Here is an 18623-nt window from a genome sequence, read left to right as displayed (position 1 = left end):
GTCTAGTTGCAATGGCTAACTTAACAAACCTAATGACTTTAAATCATCCCTGCCCTGCCCTGTGATTTATTTGCAAGCACAAACGAAAATGTGCTACTAGTTTTATTTTTTAAAACAAATGTATGAGCAACTACCCCTCATTTTAAGTCAGTAAACAAAATCTGTCATACCTTTCTTTTTAAAATTATACCTTATCAAGATCATTTAATGATTCAAATCGGTTTTGTTTTATAAGATCCTAGGTGAAAGTTGTAGCACACTATCCATATAGTTTAGTAGGTTTGGCCAGGTTGGCATCGTACTAGTTACGTAAGAAGTATGTTTCATTTTGTCTGAAAATTGTCTGTGCTTCTGCTTAGTGAAGTCCAATAACGGAATGATCCACTTCTTATGTGTCAGTTAGTTTATTAGGCTAACTCTTTCAAAATAAAATTGTTGCAACACACATGCATATGTAATGTACAAGATGATGGTGGTGTATCAATATAAATGTGCCAAAAGTGTTAGATGGCAACAAATGACTGTTAAAGTCAAGGACTGATAATGTGACAGTGACATAATATAAGTATATAAAGTTCCAAAACGTTATTTGTAAGACTAGTACCTAATATGTCATATTGTAGTTACTGGTAAACAGGAAAACAACCATAGACTTTTGTGTCATTTTTTTTAAATAAGCTGACACACTCATCTACACAATATTTTCAACTACCAAATTTTCGTTTTCTGCTGTTTCTGTCATTTAATTGATTGAAAATACTTGCAATACATTTTCCTATGCACACAATAGAATCATGTAGTTGGGGATATACTTTGACCGGAAAGCATTTCAGGAGTGAGTATTCATGTTTATCAAAATATGTTTTTTGTCTAACAATGTCACAATTGGAACCAAATAAAGATTGAGTAAAATCATCAATTTTTTCGGACTTGTTCTCAAAATCGTCAGTGTCACATCTAAAACTTTCTACTGCATTATGTAACTCCTCCAAAGCAACTTCGTACATTTCTTTTGCCATGTAGCACTTTGCCCTTCCATATTTTGCCTTAGATAATATTGAGTAATTGCTGTTGACACATTCAAACAAGATGCTTAAAGCTTTGTTAAAACTGATTAATGCTTGTTCAAGTTCATTCTTCTGATAAAAGCAAAAACCAAGTTCAACATTTATGTCTGCTGGTTTAAGGCTGTTACTCTCACTGTCTTGTAAGCATTGGTTGAAACTATTTATTGCATGTTCATACTTCTTTAATTGATAGAAGCATTGTCCGAAACAAAAGTTTAATTTAAGATTGTGTGCTTTAGACAAAATTGGTTGATATTCTGAGTTTGAAATCTCATACCCTCGTTTAATGGTTCGGTTTTGAAACATATCCAATGCTTTTTGATATTCTTGTAGGTGAAAATAACTGCAACCAGTTTCGAACAGCAAATTAAATTTCAACTCACGGTCGGTTTCTTCATCGGAACTGTTTTTCAAAAATCTTAACAATTCCTTTTTTTGTTGCTCTGCCTGTGTGTCTTCATGTTGAAGGAACAAATAGTTTGCCAAGTTTGTCCTTTTCTCCACAATGCTTTCAAAGCATTTTTGTTGTTCTAACATGTTTATTTCAAGTTCAAAGTGTTTAACAGCATCTTTATGTTTGTTCAACTGCTGGTAGCATTGAGCCAACAGGTTGTGGTCTTCAGCTGATTTTTCTTTGTTTGGAATCTTTTGCAGTTGATCAATAATTTTTGTGTAATTTTCTTTGGAGGGTTTGATTTGTCCAAGTAGATTTTGACATTTTGCCAGGCTGAAAAGGTTATAGTTTTCTTCCTTCTTTTTTAGAAGAATTTTTTCACGAAGGTTCATTTGATCGATAAGACACATCACAAAATCATTTTCTGATTCATACAAAATGTCAGATAACCAGTTAGCCACCGTTTCATCAGAGCTGGTGTTTTCCTTTCGTAAATTTTCAATAGCCTTTGTTATGAACAGTGATGCTTCATCTGTTTCACTGGCTTCGGCAGCATCAAGCAAAACCTGAGAACGATTGGGTACATCTGAATATTCAAGTGCTAATTTGTAGCAATCCAGTGCCATTTTAGTCAATCCTAGCTTGATAAAACACTTGGCCTTAGCTAATATATACACTGCACTTGGATAATGAGAAGCATTTTCAAATTGTAGCAGCGCTTGTCTGTAGCATTGCCTACTGAAGAAGACTTCACCCTTAAAATAATGCCAGAAACATTTGGTCATTGATGCATGTTTTTTGTCTTTGTTTAATGAACAAATATTTTCTAGGTCTTCAAATCTTTTTTGATTTAAGAAATTACGTGCAACACACACAAAGTGCAGTTGGGCCACTGAATATGATTCGTTCTCATCAAGCTCCAAAATAGCTTCAAAATGCTCTGATTTTTTTAAATCATTTAGGCAAGACAGAGATTCTTCATACCTATTTAATGCATGTAAAATGTAACCTTTATCTAGCACAGTTAAGTCTTCTTTTGGGATGTTGTTGCTTTGCTTTTGGGGGGATATTTTTAGTTTTTGTAGAGCAGTATGCTGCAAGTTCAATGCAGTAAGCATCATTTTAACTGTGTCATCCAATCCAAGAATGTTTACAATAGTTATAGCAGTGGTTTGATTGTTACTATTTTCTTCAGGCAAAACATTAGGATGCCAATCAACCTGGGCATTTGCTGATGTGTAAGCCTTTAATCTTACTTCACATGCCAGTGCAAGCATGTATTTTATTTCATGCCTTGGGATTTGTCCTTCCACTTCTTCAGGAAGTTTATCAATTGCATCGAAAGGTGAATCAGCTTCAATGCCATAAGCTCGGATTAATGCAGTAACAAATAAACTTGTGCTTCGATAAACTGATTTCTTTAAATTAACTTTTTCCTGAACTTTTAGTGCATTGCAAATATCCCATACATCATAGCTTTTTGCATCTTCTTCTGTTTGATCAATTAAATCTTGTTTTGCGTTTGGAGATTTCAGTGCTTTCTTCACTCCATCTTGAAATCTTTCATATATTCCGTGGTTTCCAGCCACAAAACTAGTTTTTGTCAGAATATCGGCAAGGTGGTATCCATTCTTAAGGTTTTCATCACTTTCAAGGAACTTTAGCATTTCACTCACTGGTTTAATTAATTCTGTTCTCCAAGGCTTGTGTTTGGTTGGTGGCCTTCCTAAAGGTGTTTTACAGGCAAATTGAACCATTCCGTCAATAGAGATTCCTCGTTTAGTAAAATCATCAAAAAACCAGTTGTTGTCATCTGAATCTTGATCATTGATATAAGGCAAGCAAACTGTCGGAATTATTGTTTCACCAAAGTTGACAATTATCAGCTGAAATATGACAGCAACCCATCTAAAGTGCTCAAGTATCTCTTCATAGTTATTCTGCTTCTCAACTCCGTCTTCTAAAATAATAATGTTTTCAAAATCAGAGTAGGGGGTTATTTCTTTTCTGGCTAAAGATCCCATTCCCACCAAAGCAAACTTGGTTCTGTTTGGGGCAACACCCAAAGTATGTTGTGACATCAGCATTATTTTTTTCATTATTGCAGTATATGTAGTAAATACAAATGTTTGAATTCTCTGTATCCCCGTAATTTTTTTCATCTCAAAGTGCAGTTGTTGTTTTCTTGTCAAATTGTCAGGTTTTTGTTCTATCTCTTTTAATCGACTTGCAACATTTTCTCTCATTTCAACAACTTTCTGGAATATTTGTTTTGCCTCAGTAACCAAGTCTGCTTTCCTTTGTTTAGCTCCAGCTTGTTCCAGGACATATAAACAAAGTTCCCTAAGATCTTCCTCAATTTCAAGAACATTATCAGGTTTTCTCACTATAGCCGCATTAAATAACACTGCACTCCTAATAAAAGATATTCTTTTTTTGTGGTTATCATTACATTCTTTTGCTTGTTCCATATAAGCTAATGCAAGTGTGTACAAGATTTCTGCACTTTCTTGTGGGTTTCTTTCTCTTCCGAGGCAGTTGCATTCTTCGCGTAATTCTTCACTTAATTCCTTAATATTGAGTTCTTCAATAATATTGTCTAATTCAGTTGACATTTTATCATATTCAGGTAAAAAGCATTGTCAGATAATGATTTACACTGTACAAGTAGTGCAATAGTTTATTTTTTTGCGTTTAAAAACATCCAAGAAAAATCTGTATTTTAGTCATTGTTTAAAAACTAAGGGACAAACCACTTTTATGTCAACGAAAACTAATTTTGTAAATCCTATCATCCTTCCTTTCAGAAAGTTTGTAGTAAACTTTATGCTTCGCTATGTCTAGCTTAAAAACCCAGCCCATAGCTTGTAACCTTGAATTTTACTTTTCTAATTGTTTAATGAGATAGATCAGGGGTCACCAAACTACGGCCCGCGGGCCAGGTCCGGCCCGCGAGGTCATTTCATCCGGCCCGCGACTACAAGTGTTAATTGTGCGCAAACAATTGCCTTTTTTTGTTACTTGCGGCGTAATATACAAGCATTGCCCGTAAGATGAGACTAATTATACAGTTTAACAGTCGCAAGACCAGTTTTTGAATAGGATTGCAGAAAGACCATGGCGCCCCTATACAAATTGCCTCGTTGGGTTGGGCAAAAGCTATGCGGCCCGCGCAAATGATTATTAGCACTCATCCGACCTGCAGTGAAAAAAGTTTGGTGACCCCTGAGATAGATGATTGTAATCTATTTGCACTGTTCACAACTACACAGTAAATTTCAATTGCTGTACAGATATTAAACTATATATTGTAAGTTTTGTTGTTAAGATTTACCCCATAACTTACTACACAGCTAAATGTCATGACTGTTGCTAGGAAGCACTTAAGAACTACTAATGATGTAGAACAATGACTCAGGCTTATAAATGTCAAGCTGACGTTGTTTGATTGTCCTATTTACCTTTCACTACTGGTAATCATTAATTTATTTCTTTGTATTGTGTACATTAGTATTTAACGATGTGTAAATGCTCCTGCATTTTATATCAGCATATTAAGTTAATTCCTGTTGCCATTTTAGTGTACATTATATTTTTTATTAAATTAACATGTTTTGCATGTAGAAGGTGTTATACAACACATTTTGTTTGCTATAATGCAGTTTTTAAATATATATATAAAACTAATTTTCTAACCATTCTATAGGTTTTTCTGTTGCAAATGCCATTCAACGGAGAATAAAAAACTTTATGTTTTATATGATTATTTACACCAAGGGTGGGCAACCCTCAGCCGGGGTCAGATTTGGCCCCCACATGCATAAAGTTTGCTCACCTTTGATCTACACATATAGTCTTCTGTGTTGTAAAAACATCATTGATGATGATGCAGCAGTTTGATTACCCATCAGATCAAAAAAGTGCAACTTCCAAAATTTTACAGTCACTTCAAAAACAGATTTGCCCCCAGGTTGATTCAGCTTTTTTCAACAGAGTCCAAGACTATAAAAAACTAAAAAAATTTATACTTATATACTGTACTTTGGACATAAAGCTTTGGACTATGAAAAATTAACATTGCATAACAAAAAGTTCCCAAATGAAATGCATTTCAATGCAACCAGGCACAGGTTTTCATTAAATTTACTATTGTTCTTTACCACTTAAACAGGACCATGAAATAAAAACAATGTGGACTAGAATTTTACAAGGTTGTTTAATCTAAATAAATGCATTCCTACTTTTTTATTATTTGTTTTTTTTTCTAACGAAACTGCTGTATAAATAAGCTATTGCTGCCAGGCATTGTATCAAGTTTATAGAGCTCTTCTGGCAAATGTAATTTTATCTCAATGCTTCGACGTCCTATACAGGGCGTCTGTATCAGGGTAAATTGAATGCGACTGGTACAGTGCACGATAAACAAAGAAAATGCTGGATGTTGTTAACCATTACATGTGTATTATTGTGTATTATTTATAGATTACAGATATTAAGGAAAGTCACCGTTAATGTATTGTACTTGTTAACCTGATTTCATTGTTTTGCAGTTATTTATTATACAAGGACACTTTGCTGACCTTATGTATAATATGAGCAAAACATCATCCATACCCTGCAACAAAACAACACAAGATGAATAATCACTTTGTTTGTTATAGGACAACAATACACAGGTGAAAATTTAGTTTCGACTCAGCTATGTTGACATTAGAGTTTATTTGTCCAAAGTCCATGTACATGCCATGAGTTTGACTCGTTGTGTTTTAGCAAATATTTAATTACTATATGAAGTGGCATCACAGCCTTTGTTTTAGGGATAGAGAAGATACTTATGTGTTAGCTGTGAAATTTAATACTGGCCAAGTCCTCTTATTGTTTTTGGCCTCTTAATGACAGAATTTTCTAAATTTAATAGTTTTTTTGTAACAACAAGTATAAAAAAGATGGAGGTTCAGCTAAAATTCTGTTATGAGACTTTTACCATGTTGGTTTATGGGAGAGTAAGGAAACTTCATGAACTCCAAGAAAGTTATTACCTGAAAGCTTGCAAGTATGTTTTACTTGAACTAATATCACATTATGAGATTGCGTCCACACAAAACAAAGATTTTAAATCGGTCTTAAGCGACTTGTATTTGAAACTTTCAAGTGTTCAACTTCAACTTGCGAGATTATCCAAGAATAAAGATGGATTTGTGCAACTTTCATTTCTTCAAAGTTTAGTTTTGTTAAAAGCATCCTGTGTGGGTAAAACTGCAAGTACAGATTTGTGTAGTATCAGCAAAAATATTTTGGAGTTTACCAAAGCAGAAAGACAGGATGAAAACTTGAATGAGATTGCAAACACAGTTCAAGTACAACTCATAACGATGATAAAATCATTTGAAGCTAAATTAAGTAATCTTTCTTTTGGTGAAAATGAAAATGTAGATTCTTTATTTGCTTTGCATAAAGCAAGAAAACTTGAATACACATCAATAGTTACCTCCGTTTTGGAAAAGTGTATTGAGCTTTTAGGCAGGCCACCCTGCCAATATGCACTTGTAGGAATGAGGTCAATGATTGCTTCGAAACTTATCAATCCTTATTCAGATCTTCAAATTTTGTTTGTTCTGGAAAACCCTGAAGTCAAAGGTGACAGACAACTAATAAAAACATATTTTAAGAACTTGTCACTTATTTTTCATGTGGTTTTGTGTTTGGGTGATGCTGTTGTTTTGCCCAAAACTTTTGTCACAGGGGTTCTAAATGATTTATTGGAAGGCCAAGTATATAACTACCTTCCTATTCAGTTTCTTAAACCAACAAGGCAACTAGACATGTTTGCAGACCAACTAAATCTCCCACCACCCATGTTAACATTCGAAAACTTTAAGAACCATTCTGCTTTAAATAATCAATACAATGAAGCTGCCGTTAACAAAGATATGATTTTTCTGTCTGGTGATGAAGCATTATTCACAAAACTTGAGGCAATGCAAGAGCAGACTTTACCATTTAAAGATGAAATTGAAGATGATTGGAATGCAATTACATCATTGACAAGTCGCAAATACAGAAGGAGTGTAAAAAATGTTGACTTAAATTATTTGATGTTATCCAGAGCTCGAAGATGCAAAGCAGCTGTCGGCCAGATTTGTGACGTCAATACTATAGATGACAACATAGCATCATGTCTTGAATTTATAAGTCTTGTAGCTATTAATGTTCAGTTGAAGATGGATAGTTATTTGTTTGTTGGTTCAAATGAATCTGTGCCATCATTTGTTGAAATTGTAGGAACAGAAAATGCTGTTCAATACTTCCAAAGTGTTTTGACAATATATGACTTGGTGCTTGAACAAAATGACAAATGTTGGAAGAATGTGTTTGCACCTCTTGCTTATTATGAACTGGGATTATTTGAAGAAGCTATTGCTGGCTGCAAGCAGTTGTCAGAAAACAGTGATGATGGTGATGAACTTTGGTTGAAAAACATAGTTTTTTATTCCCTCGTTCACTTAAAAAGTCCCAAAGCTGTTGACTTGCTTCTGGATATGGATTTGGAAACGCCATTTGTCAACCTGCTAGGTATGCTAATTTGTTTATTTTTACATTATAAAGTACCAATTACTTGACAACAGCCTGAATTTACCTGTTAAACACGTACAGGTCTTTTTACTAAAATCAATACCTTTTTAACTTTAATTAAAATGTAAGTAACATCTGTTTTTGTACATAATTAGGAATAGGTTTTGATTGGTTACTTGACAAGCTTATTTTATCATACGCTCTTGTCATATACTTGTTTCCAAATAAAGATAACTACAGTGCATTCAGCCTTCATTCACCAATTATCTACTTTTTTGACTTAATGTGTTGTATTTTGGTCTGAGCATAGCTGAAGTGCTTTGCCACTGAAGCGCAGTTCAAGTTTTCAACTATTATTTCAGTGTAATGTTGTGCAGCAGTATTAGACTGGTTGATTGTCCTAATGCAGTTGTTAGCAACCTTTAAATGCCATTTGCTGATTTTTTTGCCTTGTTAAAAACATAATCACTTTGTATGCCAACCCTTTTTGTGTGTAATAATGATATATGCCAGCTGTTATGTATATTAAACCAAAACTGGATAATTCTTGCTTTCAGACTGGGTTTTTAGGTATTTACATCATAGTATGTATTTTAATAGTTCAAAATTTAGAAAGTACATAAATAGGAACTTCTAAATCACATGGTGTGCCATGAATAATCACCTTTCAGGCAATTAATGGTCACCTTGCATGCTAACCTCGCCACTTATGCCAGGGGTTGCTGACCGCTGTTCTAGTGCATTTGTGTTGCCATGTTTCATTTTACCCAATAAAATAAACAAAAGTTTTAGCTGAAATGATTTTAGTAATGTTCCACCAAAAATAACTGTGCGGTTTTTTTTTAGATTCTATCCCCATTTCTTGCAAAATTAGTTTAATTTTGTGGTCATTTCTTTCATCAAGCAAATTAAGTAATAATCCCTATGTCAATTATGTGTGTTATAGTATCTTATCATATAAGTAATACACAAACACAATACACTATTACAGACAAAACTTATTTGTTTGTGTTTATATTCTAGATGCAAGTTTAGCAATTCATCGTGCACTGGTTGATGCCGAATGTCATCATATACAAGAAGACAAAGTTAAACTGTTGGTCTTGAAGGGAAAATGTTTTAAGTGGATGAAAAAACATTTGGATAAAGACTATTGGCTGGACCATATGGGCAAATATTTTCTGGAAACCAATTTTGATCACTTTCAGCAGTTTCACAGATCTTTTATTATTTTTGAAGCAACAAGTGAAATGGCGGGCCCATTGCAAAACATTCATCTACCAAGGGATTTGCGAATTTCTGGTTTTAGATACAAACCAAAAATATTTTCTAAAGAGATGGACAGATTTCAAGTGAATATGATACATAATCTAGAAACAGCAATTTCCATCATGCAGAAATCTCCAAACCGTTTTAGCTTATCTATAGCAGCCGGCAACTTTGCATTAGCAAAAGCTTTTATGGATCTGGGCATGAATAATTATGCTTATGCTCATTTTGAAATAGCACGAAAAATCTGGCAGACTTATAGATTTAAGAACTCTGTTGCTCTGTGTTATTTGATGCAAGGCTTAGCAAAATATCAACGGAAGCTATACTCACAATCTTTGGATTGTTATAAAAAGACATTAGGTATGCAAAGTGCTAAAACTAATCCACTTTTTCAGGTCAAATGTTTGACAATGATGGCTCATTGTTGCGACTTTCTAGCTGTAATTAAAGATGACTCTAACTTTCTTTATGAGATGGAACTTCATGCAAATAAAGTTAAGCGTATTAATGCAGCGAACTATGGCAGTGAATTTGTTTTGCTTAATGTCAGTTGCCAAATGTTAATTGGACGTTCCTTCTACAGTGAACAAGAATTTGAAATAGCACAGAAGTATTATGAAGATTCTATAGATGAAATAGCCAGGCTACCAGATTTCGAGGAACATAAAAAGTTCTACTACTTCTGTATTTTTCGGCTGGGTTGCTGTTTCTGTCGACAGTCATTGTTTAGAAAGGCGCTCGAGCTTTATGAGTGCTCTCTCAGAAGTGGTGTATTTGAAAGCAGTGAGTCAAGAACTATTGCATTGTGGAGTGGCACCTGTCTGAAATGCATGCGTCGCTTTGCTGATGCAGCAAAATATTACAGAGAGTTCTTGGATTTATTGCAGGATAGTAATGAAAAAACAGCAGAGGATGATGATATGGTTCAGCGCTATCAGGACATCGGTTTCACTTGTTTTCGAATAGGTGCCTACAAAGAGGCTCTAGAATGCTACGAAAAGCAACTTGCAATTTTGAAAAAACTGCAAAATGAAATTGAGCATGAACCCAATTCCAGTGTAGACAATAAATCTGATGATAGTGATAATGACGACGGGGATGATTATGAATTTGATATTGCTGTCTGTTATTTCCAAATAGCCAAGGCATACTATGAAATGGGAAGCTACCAAAAAGCGAGGGAATTGACTTTACTTGACAAAGGCATTCTGGAAACAGACAAAGAGGAAAATCAAAAAGAAATTGCTGATTGCCACAAACTGCTGGGTCAGTGTCATTATGCTGAGTCACAGTTTGCCGAAGCTGGTCAGGAATTTCAATGTGAATTAGAAATCCGTGAACAAATAACACAGAAAACTGAGTTAGACCATTCCATGGCATGGTGCAGGTTTAACTTGGGAAAATGCTTCTTTGGAGAGAAACAGCACAAGTCAGCTGAAGAAAATTTTGAAGTGGCATATAAAATATGGGAATTTTGCCATGAAAAGCAACACACATCAGAGAGAAAGCTCTCAAAATGTCGGTGGTGGCTTGAAAAATCTCAATCTGCTTTATAGGTGTAAGTGGGGCTACAAAATTTTAGAATTGCCTGTGAACATAATAAACAAAAAACAGACAAACTATGTACTATATTTGTAAATCAAAATTACCAAACTCTGGTCTGTCATGGGTTACAACAATGTATGGATAACTGCATTCTAAAACCGTAAAAAATGTAGTAATAAAAATGTCATTATATGGCTTTTTCTTGTTGCAATTTTATGTAACCCCAAATGGCAATCTTAAGCTGCTACATACATTTTATCCTGTATATTTCCCAAGTTGGTCATGCTAGATTTGTGCCTAGTGAGTGCAGCAATTAAACCAAGTTGTTTTTAATGGGACTTTAAAATGAATATGTGTTTGTTTGTTTTTTTGTATTTTTTTTACAAAATCTAATTTCAGATTTTTAGCTCTTGCTATTTTTACATGTAATTAATTGCCCAATCTGAAAATAGCGAGGCAGTTTAGGGAAAGAAGTATCAATATAAATTGTTGCCATCAGAATAATTGTGGTGTAGCTTTTTGTAAAAACAACAAATCTTTTTACCATTGTGAGATTGTTTTGTGTTTGCTATATTTGTTTTACAAAATAATTACCATGTTATAGCTTAGGAGACTTTACTAATACATAATCTTTTGTGTTTCAGAACTTCACCAATAAAAGTGCAGACATGTAAATGTAAGATGCTTTAGTTGCACACTGTAAACAACACCAGGACTGCATGAAGGCTTTGCAAGCTTGTTAGCCCCTGTGCTGTTCGAAGTGAATCTTTTGAATGCTGCTCGCTCAAGAGAGGCTGCAATGGAGTTTATAATACGCATGAGCGAGTTTAACATGGTCCACCAACTTCAGCCGGATGAAACTAATTGAACAACAGCTGGAAAAGTTTGGTAAAATAAGCTTTTGTCTGTTTTCTTTGCAGTTAATCTTTTTTTAGGCTGTTAAAAAAAGTAAAACTTAATTAAACTGCTTTGTTTTAATAAACCAAATTGTGCAAACAACACCACAAAATGATAATATTACAATTTGAATTTCAAAAAAATGAAGGCCCAATACCTAATAAGTTCGTTAAACGTTGAATTTTTCTGTGGTATTTATCTACTTACTGTTTACAGAGGCATGGATGGGTATAAAGTCGTGTTGAAGCAATTTAGTATAATTTTACAGCTATTAGGTTTTTATATTCATGAGTTTGTGTGATATTACCTAATTCACTGTAAAAAAAATTAACAATTAAAACTGCAAAACGCTAAATAAGGTATTATTTTCAGCCGGTTTATCTATAGATTTTCTCTGGGTTATTTCTATGTGTGATTAGTTATTGTTTTTTATATACGGCAACTTTTTGCAGTTTTCAGGTTGAAAAGGAAGCCTGAAAAGGCCGTGGAGAAATAAAATCCGCCTTTGGAAGAGAAACAAGCCAAAAGAATAAAATAACTGTTTGTCATTGTCTTAGTTTGAATCAGCACTGCAGATTTATTCTTGCCTGGTGGTTATGGCATAAACGTTGTATATAGTCTGGAACTTTATATGTTGCCGTGTGTCTTCGTCGTTGAAGGGGGTCTAATGATTGAAGTGTTGTTTTACCAAAGTTACGACTTAGCTATGCTGAAATGACATTTGCGCTGTGACTTTTTTCGTTGTTTTTGTTATGTGTCTTTTATTGTATTAGTCCATTCGTTTCGAGAGAGTATAGATTATGTTCATATAAAATAGTTTACGTCTTACAACTTAGCGTTGGTCAAAATGGCATTTGTCATATTATTCTCGACTTGGTGTGAGTTCTCTCTTTTTCTTTGCAAGGTTTGTTTCGGTATTCTTGTGTGGAACCCCACCCTGGCTTTTTTGGACCCCATTGACTTGCCCAACCAACGTTTATCCCAATCATGTTTTACCTACAGGGCGCCGAACCAGCTTTCCGGCGAGCTCCTTAAACCTAACGCTTTATAAAAGTAGCTGCAGCGTGTTCAGTCATAATCCACCAATTGTACCCTCAACTTTGTTGCGCGTCGCATCTCTTTCTGGCTTTGCTGCCGTTTCAATACTTACAACTATGACGCAAGGACAATGCTATGTTTTCCTTTTTCAAGCGAAATAAACCTTACTGAATCTAAATTCTCGTTCGAATAAATGTCATATGTCTTAATGCAGTGGTTCCCAACCTTTTTGACCTTGCGGCACCCTGTCAAAGAGATAAATAGTTTGCAGCACCCTGGCAAAACTGGATCAATTTTATGAGGTGCCTGTATTTTAAATAACTGTATAAAAAAACACTGAATGAGTTGTACAGTGTAGCGCGCGTAAATAAATGTATTTATTCAAAAGTCAGTGTGAAATTTGGGCTTGGCTTCTTGCACAAGGTCCATTAATATGTGAAGGCATATTCGATAAAGCCACCCGCATTTCTTCCTCGACTATAAGTAGTCGGTTCTCGTTTTTAAGTTTTTATGTTCGTTAATACGGAAAATCCACTCCCACATAGGTATGACGAGGAAAACTGCAACAAAAGGACAGTAGCTTTCTTTCCAACGCAAGGATAATGATTTCAAATTTTTATCCAGAACGCGTCGAGGGGCATCTGCATGTGCATAAGGTTAAAATTTTCATCGTTATGCTATTCAAACTTTTTTATGGAAACAAACGCAACGAGTCGAAATCTCTTTCACTCTGTTTTTTACTGGGCGAGAATCCAAAGGCTTACCGCGGAGTATCTACTTACCGCCAGCGACTTCCCCACGAAGCGACTCTCCAGAATGGAGCTGGGAATAACTGCGAGACGCGAAACTTAACTCACACTGAAATTCGGTTAGAAATAAATAAATTCCGCACTTATGGGGTTAAAGTTAAAATAAAGAATGGATCGCAGTATTGCAATATCAATATCTCGCGGCACCCTTGAGCATTGCAATTAGCACCCCGGTTGGGAACCACTGGCCAACAGACTCGCTCTTAGTCGGATGGAATTGAACATCAGCTGGAAAAGTTCGGAAAAATAAGCTTTTGTCTGTTTTTGTTTTGCGCTGTTGAAAAATTTAAAACTTAATTAAACTGCTTTGTTTTAATAAACCAAATTGTGCAAACAACACCACAAAATGATAATACCACCATTTGAATTTCAAATAAAATGAAGGCCCAATACCTGATAAGTTAATACTGCTTTTGTAATGTTAATTGTCATGATGTAGCCTATGTATTAGTGACCCCAATGGCGCAAAATTGTACGTCGTTGGTAAAGGAAAACGAAACATAACAGCGTTTTAATACTTTCGTCTACGCAACAACACGTCAACTAAAAAATAAAAGAACGTCCTTTGTTAATGAAATTGCATTACTTTTTTTACGGTGATGGGACAATTATGCGGATGCCTAAACCTATTTGTGTTGTTTGGTTACAAATCCTAACTAACTTCGGATTCTTCCAACAAGCACTTGTGTCGCAAGAACCAATCAAGTAACGCCACGTCACAACAGTTCATCCGCCAAGTATTCCAAGCTTTATGCCTCTCACAGTTAATCAATCGGCTCGAAGTGGAATTCGCTGATTGGTGCGATAAAGTCTGCCATTGGACTGTTGAATAGCGCCTCTGTGACGTTTAAGAAGCAAGCGTTCTGATTGGTCGAAAAAAAAGAAAAAAATGAGGCTACCTTGTTCTGCGCGTTCGATCTGTCATTCTCTTGAGCAACGTCGTGAAGGCAGCTGTATCGATGGGAGACTGACAAAAAGACATTGCAGCGGGTAATAAACAGGTAATTTGCGAGTTGTAAACCAACTTCTTAGGTGTCTTTGCAAAAGTAAAATTCGGGTGCACACTGGTTTACTTCACACTGATACCTAGTTATAAGTTATGCGTTTATGTTTAATTTACTTCTCGAATACATGATACTGCTGTTGGATCATTTTGTTTCAGGTCGTCTGATGACATCGGCAGTTGATTGGCTGGACGCTGAAACATCCTTCCTAGGGTTTCGTTGGCACGCAACACACTATCAGAAAACAGGCTAGTAAAAGTATATATAGACGTTATCTATGTTAACTTGTGTCACGTAATATTAGATGTAGGCACCAACATGGGGAAATAGTATAAACGTGCACTTATCCTGTCTTCGCATGTTGGTATAATTAAGATTTTTGTAATAAATATTACGTTATGTCGAATTCCTGGTGCTGCTTATATTTTGTTTTGCAGACAATTACTGGAGGCGGAGCGATCGAAGAAGATGGAAAGATCGGAAAGGCCTAATTAAGTTAAGTAACCAGAAAGTTAAATGTGATGTTGCTTATTTGGCGTTCCCTGGTTTGTAACAGATGTTTGTTTTGAGTTTAGCTTACTAGTTGTGAGGCAGGAGTAAAGATTAGAAGCGTTAACAAACGGAGCGTCAAATATGCACTGATATTATTTTATTTTCATTTCTAAAACCAACAGCAATCGAACTTTAATATTTACATTGGTTATTTCAGATCTCCCGTTTGCGGTTAAGACACGGGCTGATCACTAGATGAATAGGAACTACATACATCGGAAAGATTTAATAAGTTAAGTAACCACAATAATGTTAAATCTAAAAAAACATTGTAGCACAGAGTAAGCTAAGGAGCTGTCAGGCAGGAGTAGAGATTACAAGGGTTAAAATATGTACTATTGTTATTTTGTCTAATTGTAAAACCAAGATTCATCGAACTTTAATATTTACGTTGTTCATTGCAGATCTCCCGTTTGAGGTGAAGGCACTGGAACATTGGATTGATCACTGGATTAATCATTAATGGGAACTACATACATCGGAAAGATTTAATAAGTTAAGTAACCAGAATAATGTTAAATCTATAGATACAATGCAAGAGTAAGCTAAAGAGCTGTGAGGCAGGAGTAGAATTAGAAGTGGTTAATTTTATAAATGTATTCTCTATGCACTAAAATTCGTCAGATATTAATATTTGTGTGTTTGCTCCAGATCTCCTGTATGTAGTAAAGGCATTGGGTAACGGAGACGGATTTGCGCTTGAACTGGCCATTGGATGAATTGGAACTATACGCAGGTACGTGTTAAGGCAAAGCTAAATAAATCATATTAATTTAGATGTACGTTTTTCCGCATAAGTTCCAGTTCGGTAGTTTTTATAATAAAAAGTTCACAAATCAACCAATGAATTAAATAGAGGGAATTAATACTATTTAGTTGTGACTCTTTAGCCGTTGCTGCAACGAATAGCAAGCCCGTTGTTTTTTGCATGATGTTTGTGCATGTCGCATTTCATTATTTTGCATGTCACGTGTGTGTGGAGCTGCTATTCAGTTGTCAGCATCGGTTAAATCATTCGCATTAATATAGGTATCTTTATAGAAAGGGTTCGTAACAATTTGTGCTTATAGTCCAGTTAAATATTCTTTTTTTCAAATTAAATTGCTGATGGATAACCGGGTGTACATGAAAGTATGAAATTGCATTGTTTTGTCTCTTGAATGTTTCTGTTTCAGGAGCTCCGATGTCGAGTGAAGATTGGAGTTCACTCTATGGACGATGTTGGCCACAAGTTGAAGCACTCCAACTTGGAACAACAACCATACAATTAGCGGACGATCTTCAACCACACATTCTCGACGCTCTGTTCCCGAAGAAGAACTTACTTTCCCAAGAACTTCGAACTTATGTTTTGTTTTTCGCATTTCTGTGTTCGCTCAAATAAAACCAACTGTGTGTATAGAAGGTAAAGCTACGTTTGTATCGTAATTATGTTTTTGCGTTTTGTCGTTTCTCGTAAATTCTAACAAAATATTTATGTAATTTAGTTTTCTTCATCGTCAATTTTGTGATGCTTACTTCACATTATTTTGTTATCGTTATGAATTATAACAAAATTGTTGTCATGCGTACAGACATTGCTGAACATTTATTTCAATGTTGCTTATTTTTTGTGTCCGTTTCACTCTTACTTGCTAACTATTTAATTTGTTGTTAACTAGCTTTGTTTTCCCTGTTGCACATAGCGCTGGGTTTATTTTAGGTGTGTCTCTTTTTTTTATACTATATTCTGTATTAGGTTGCATATTTAAAGATTCTAAGTTGTGTCTTTTTTGTAATATTATTGGTTTTGGTCTTTGTTCTTTGTTTGTACTTTCCATCTTTCTTTTTGGTATGTTTTTATCATATGCTTCTATATTCTATGCTATAATCCAGGGGTGGGCAATCTTTTTCACACTGCGGACCGTTTTTGAAACAAAATTTTCATCGCGGACCGGTCTTCAAAAATAACTACAAATATTTATTATACGGCCAGGTAACGAACTCCTCGCGGACCGGCGGTTGCCCACCGCTGCTATAAATCTACACTATTAAGGTCACCGTTTTTTTTACATTATTATGTCATTTTTATCCTTAATCGGCTTCTTGCTGTTTACCATATTTTTTCTTTCCATGTTTCCGTATTGTTAAAATACAATTATTTTGGTTTTCAAAGGGTTTGGTTTTTAAAGGGTTCATCAGTATAGATCGCAAGCCAGTCGAAACGAGATGTCAACAAACAAACAAAAATCTGTAAAAGATTTGGACCTTACAGAACTTCCTGTCAGCAAATTTTGAGACTTCCGGTGGGGTTAGACCCAGAGATGTTTATGTTTTAAAACAAGTATGCTTTTTAAAATAACTTTAAAAACCAAGTTTTGCAGCCTTCCTACATCACTAGAATCAGCTTCTCTGCAAGCTACGAGGCAACCTTCCTGTGAGACTTTTTGATGGAACTTCTATCCAGCCTTTCGACCTTTCAGAGGTTCGAACCAGTGAATTGGAGATTTACTGCCTGCCTGTCTGCCTTACTCTCAACCTAACTACCTGCCCTCCTAACCACTGCACTAACGAGCTGCTTGCCCAACCACTAAAAAGTCGTCTACATGTATGGTCCTCGTGTTCAAAATAGGTAAGAAAAGAAATCGATATCATTAAGGAAACACCCCCTCTGCGGTTTCGTGTCCTTTGTGGTCTAATGGTAAGCTGCTTGGTCCATTGATCTTACGGTTTGTAGTTCTAACCCTGTCCCAGAATTAGTTTTTTTTTTTCTGGAAGGAGTCGCCAACTTCACAACTGTGTCAGTTTTTGGTGGGTTTGCCGTCACCTCTCTTGGTGGAGCGGTGAAGATCCTTTCCTCAGATGCTGGAGATTTGGGTTCGAATGCCAAAAGCAACTTTGCTTCTTTCTTTTTGGCTGAACCCTAGAACCGAAAACATATAAGGACCACTTAAAGCTGGGTTGGCCGTCACCAGCCGTGGTGTAGAGGTTAGTTCCTTGCTTCTTAATCCTCTCACCACCGTTCGAACCCCCGTAAAGATAAACTCTGCCCCGGTAACCGATAACACACTTCGGGTTCGAACGTTCCCCCCCTGATAAAACTCACTGGTGACCCTCGTTGATTGAGGTCTCTTCCCGCTCTGATCTCATCAATCGCTCCTCTAACTCTAACTCACCCATGGGCCTAACCCATTTCCAAGGTCCCCCCGATGTGTCTAACTGGCTTCGATGCCTCCCATAAGCGAGCGAACCTCACGCTGATCGTTCAAACGCAGAAATATTTTGTTTATTGACATACGAATCGACGAAAAGAACAAGTCATAAGTCAGTTTAGCCCTTAGACCGAAGGGCGCTTGCGCGGTGTAGTGGGTAAATGCAAAGAAGTGTCAGTTCAAATGGGTGGTTCGAATCCAAGTCGTCGGTTCCCCACCGCGAAAGGGCTTGCGCCGAAAGCGCAAGCAGGGCCCGAAGGGCCCTCCACCTCCATAAGCGC

General features: G+C 35.8%; 2 protein-coding genes and 1 long non-coding RNA gene across 4 annotated transcripts; 2 read left to right on the top strand and 1 right to left on the bottom strand.

The window, feature by feature from the left end:
* Nucleotides 1-229: 229 nt before the first annotated feature.
* LOC145219252 (uncharacterized) lies at nt 230-4102 on the bottom strand. The gene has a single exon (XM_080086636.1). The coding sequence runs from the start codon at nt 4074-4076 to the stop codon at nt 705-707; it is 3372 nt and encodes a 1123-aa protein (XP_079942762.1). The 5' UTR covers nt 4077-4102; the 3' UTR covers nt 230-704.
* Nucleotides 4103-6657: 2555 nt separating this feature from the next.
* Nucleotides 6658-11202, top strand: LOC145218701 (uncharacterized). The gene is made up of 2 exons (XM_080086108.1): nt 6658-8034; nt 9058-11202. The coding sequence occupies exons 1-2, from the start codon at nt 6834-6836 to the stop codon at nt 10860-10862; spliced, it is 3006 nt and encodes a 1001-aa protein (XP_079942234.1). The 5' UTR covers nt 6658-6833; the 3' UTR covers nt 10863-11202.
* Nucleotides 11203-14507: 3305 nt separating this feature from the next.
* Nucleotides 14508-17305, top strand: LOC145218702 (uncharacterized). Of its 2 annotated transcripts, XR_013857699.1 has the most exons (5): nt 14515-14596; nt 14758-15383; nt 15556-15646; nt 15803-15887; nt 16327-17305. It is a non-coding gene; the product is annotated as an uncharacterized LOC145218702 (long non-coding RNA). The 2 variants fall into 2 exon arrangements; XR_013857698.1 differs by having other exon boundaries at nt 14508-15383.
* The last annotated feature ends 1318 nt before the right edge of the window (nt 17306-18623 follow it).

The sequence above is a fragment of the Phallusia mammillata genome, chromosome 3, assembly GCF_965637545.1.
Source record: "Phallusia mammillata chromosome 3, kaPhaMamm4.hap1.1, whole genome shotgun sequence".
In the NCBI taxonomy this organism is placed as follows: Eukaryota; Metazoa; Chordata; class Ascidiacea; order Phlebobranchia; family Ascidiidae; genus Phallusia; species Phallusia mammillata.
The sequence above is the reverse complement of the archived record's forward strand: the minus strand, read 5'-3'. Positions and strand labels throughout refer to the sequence as shown.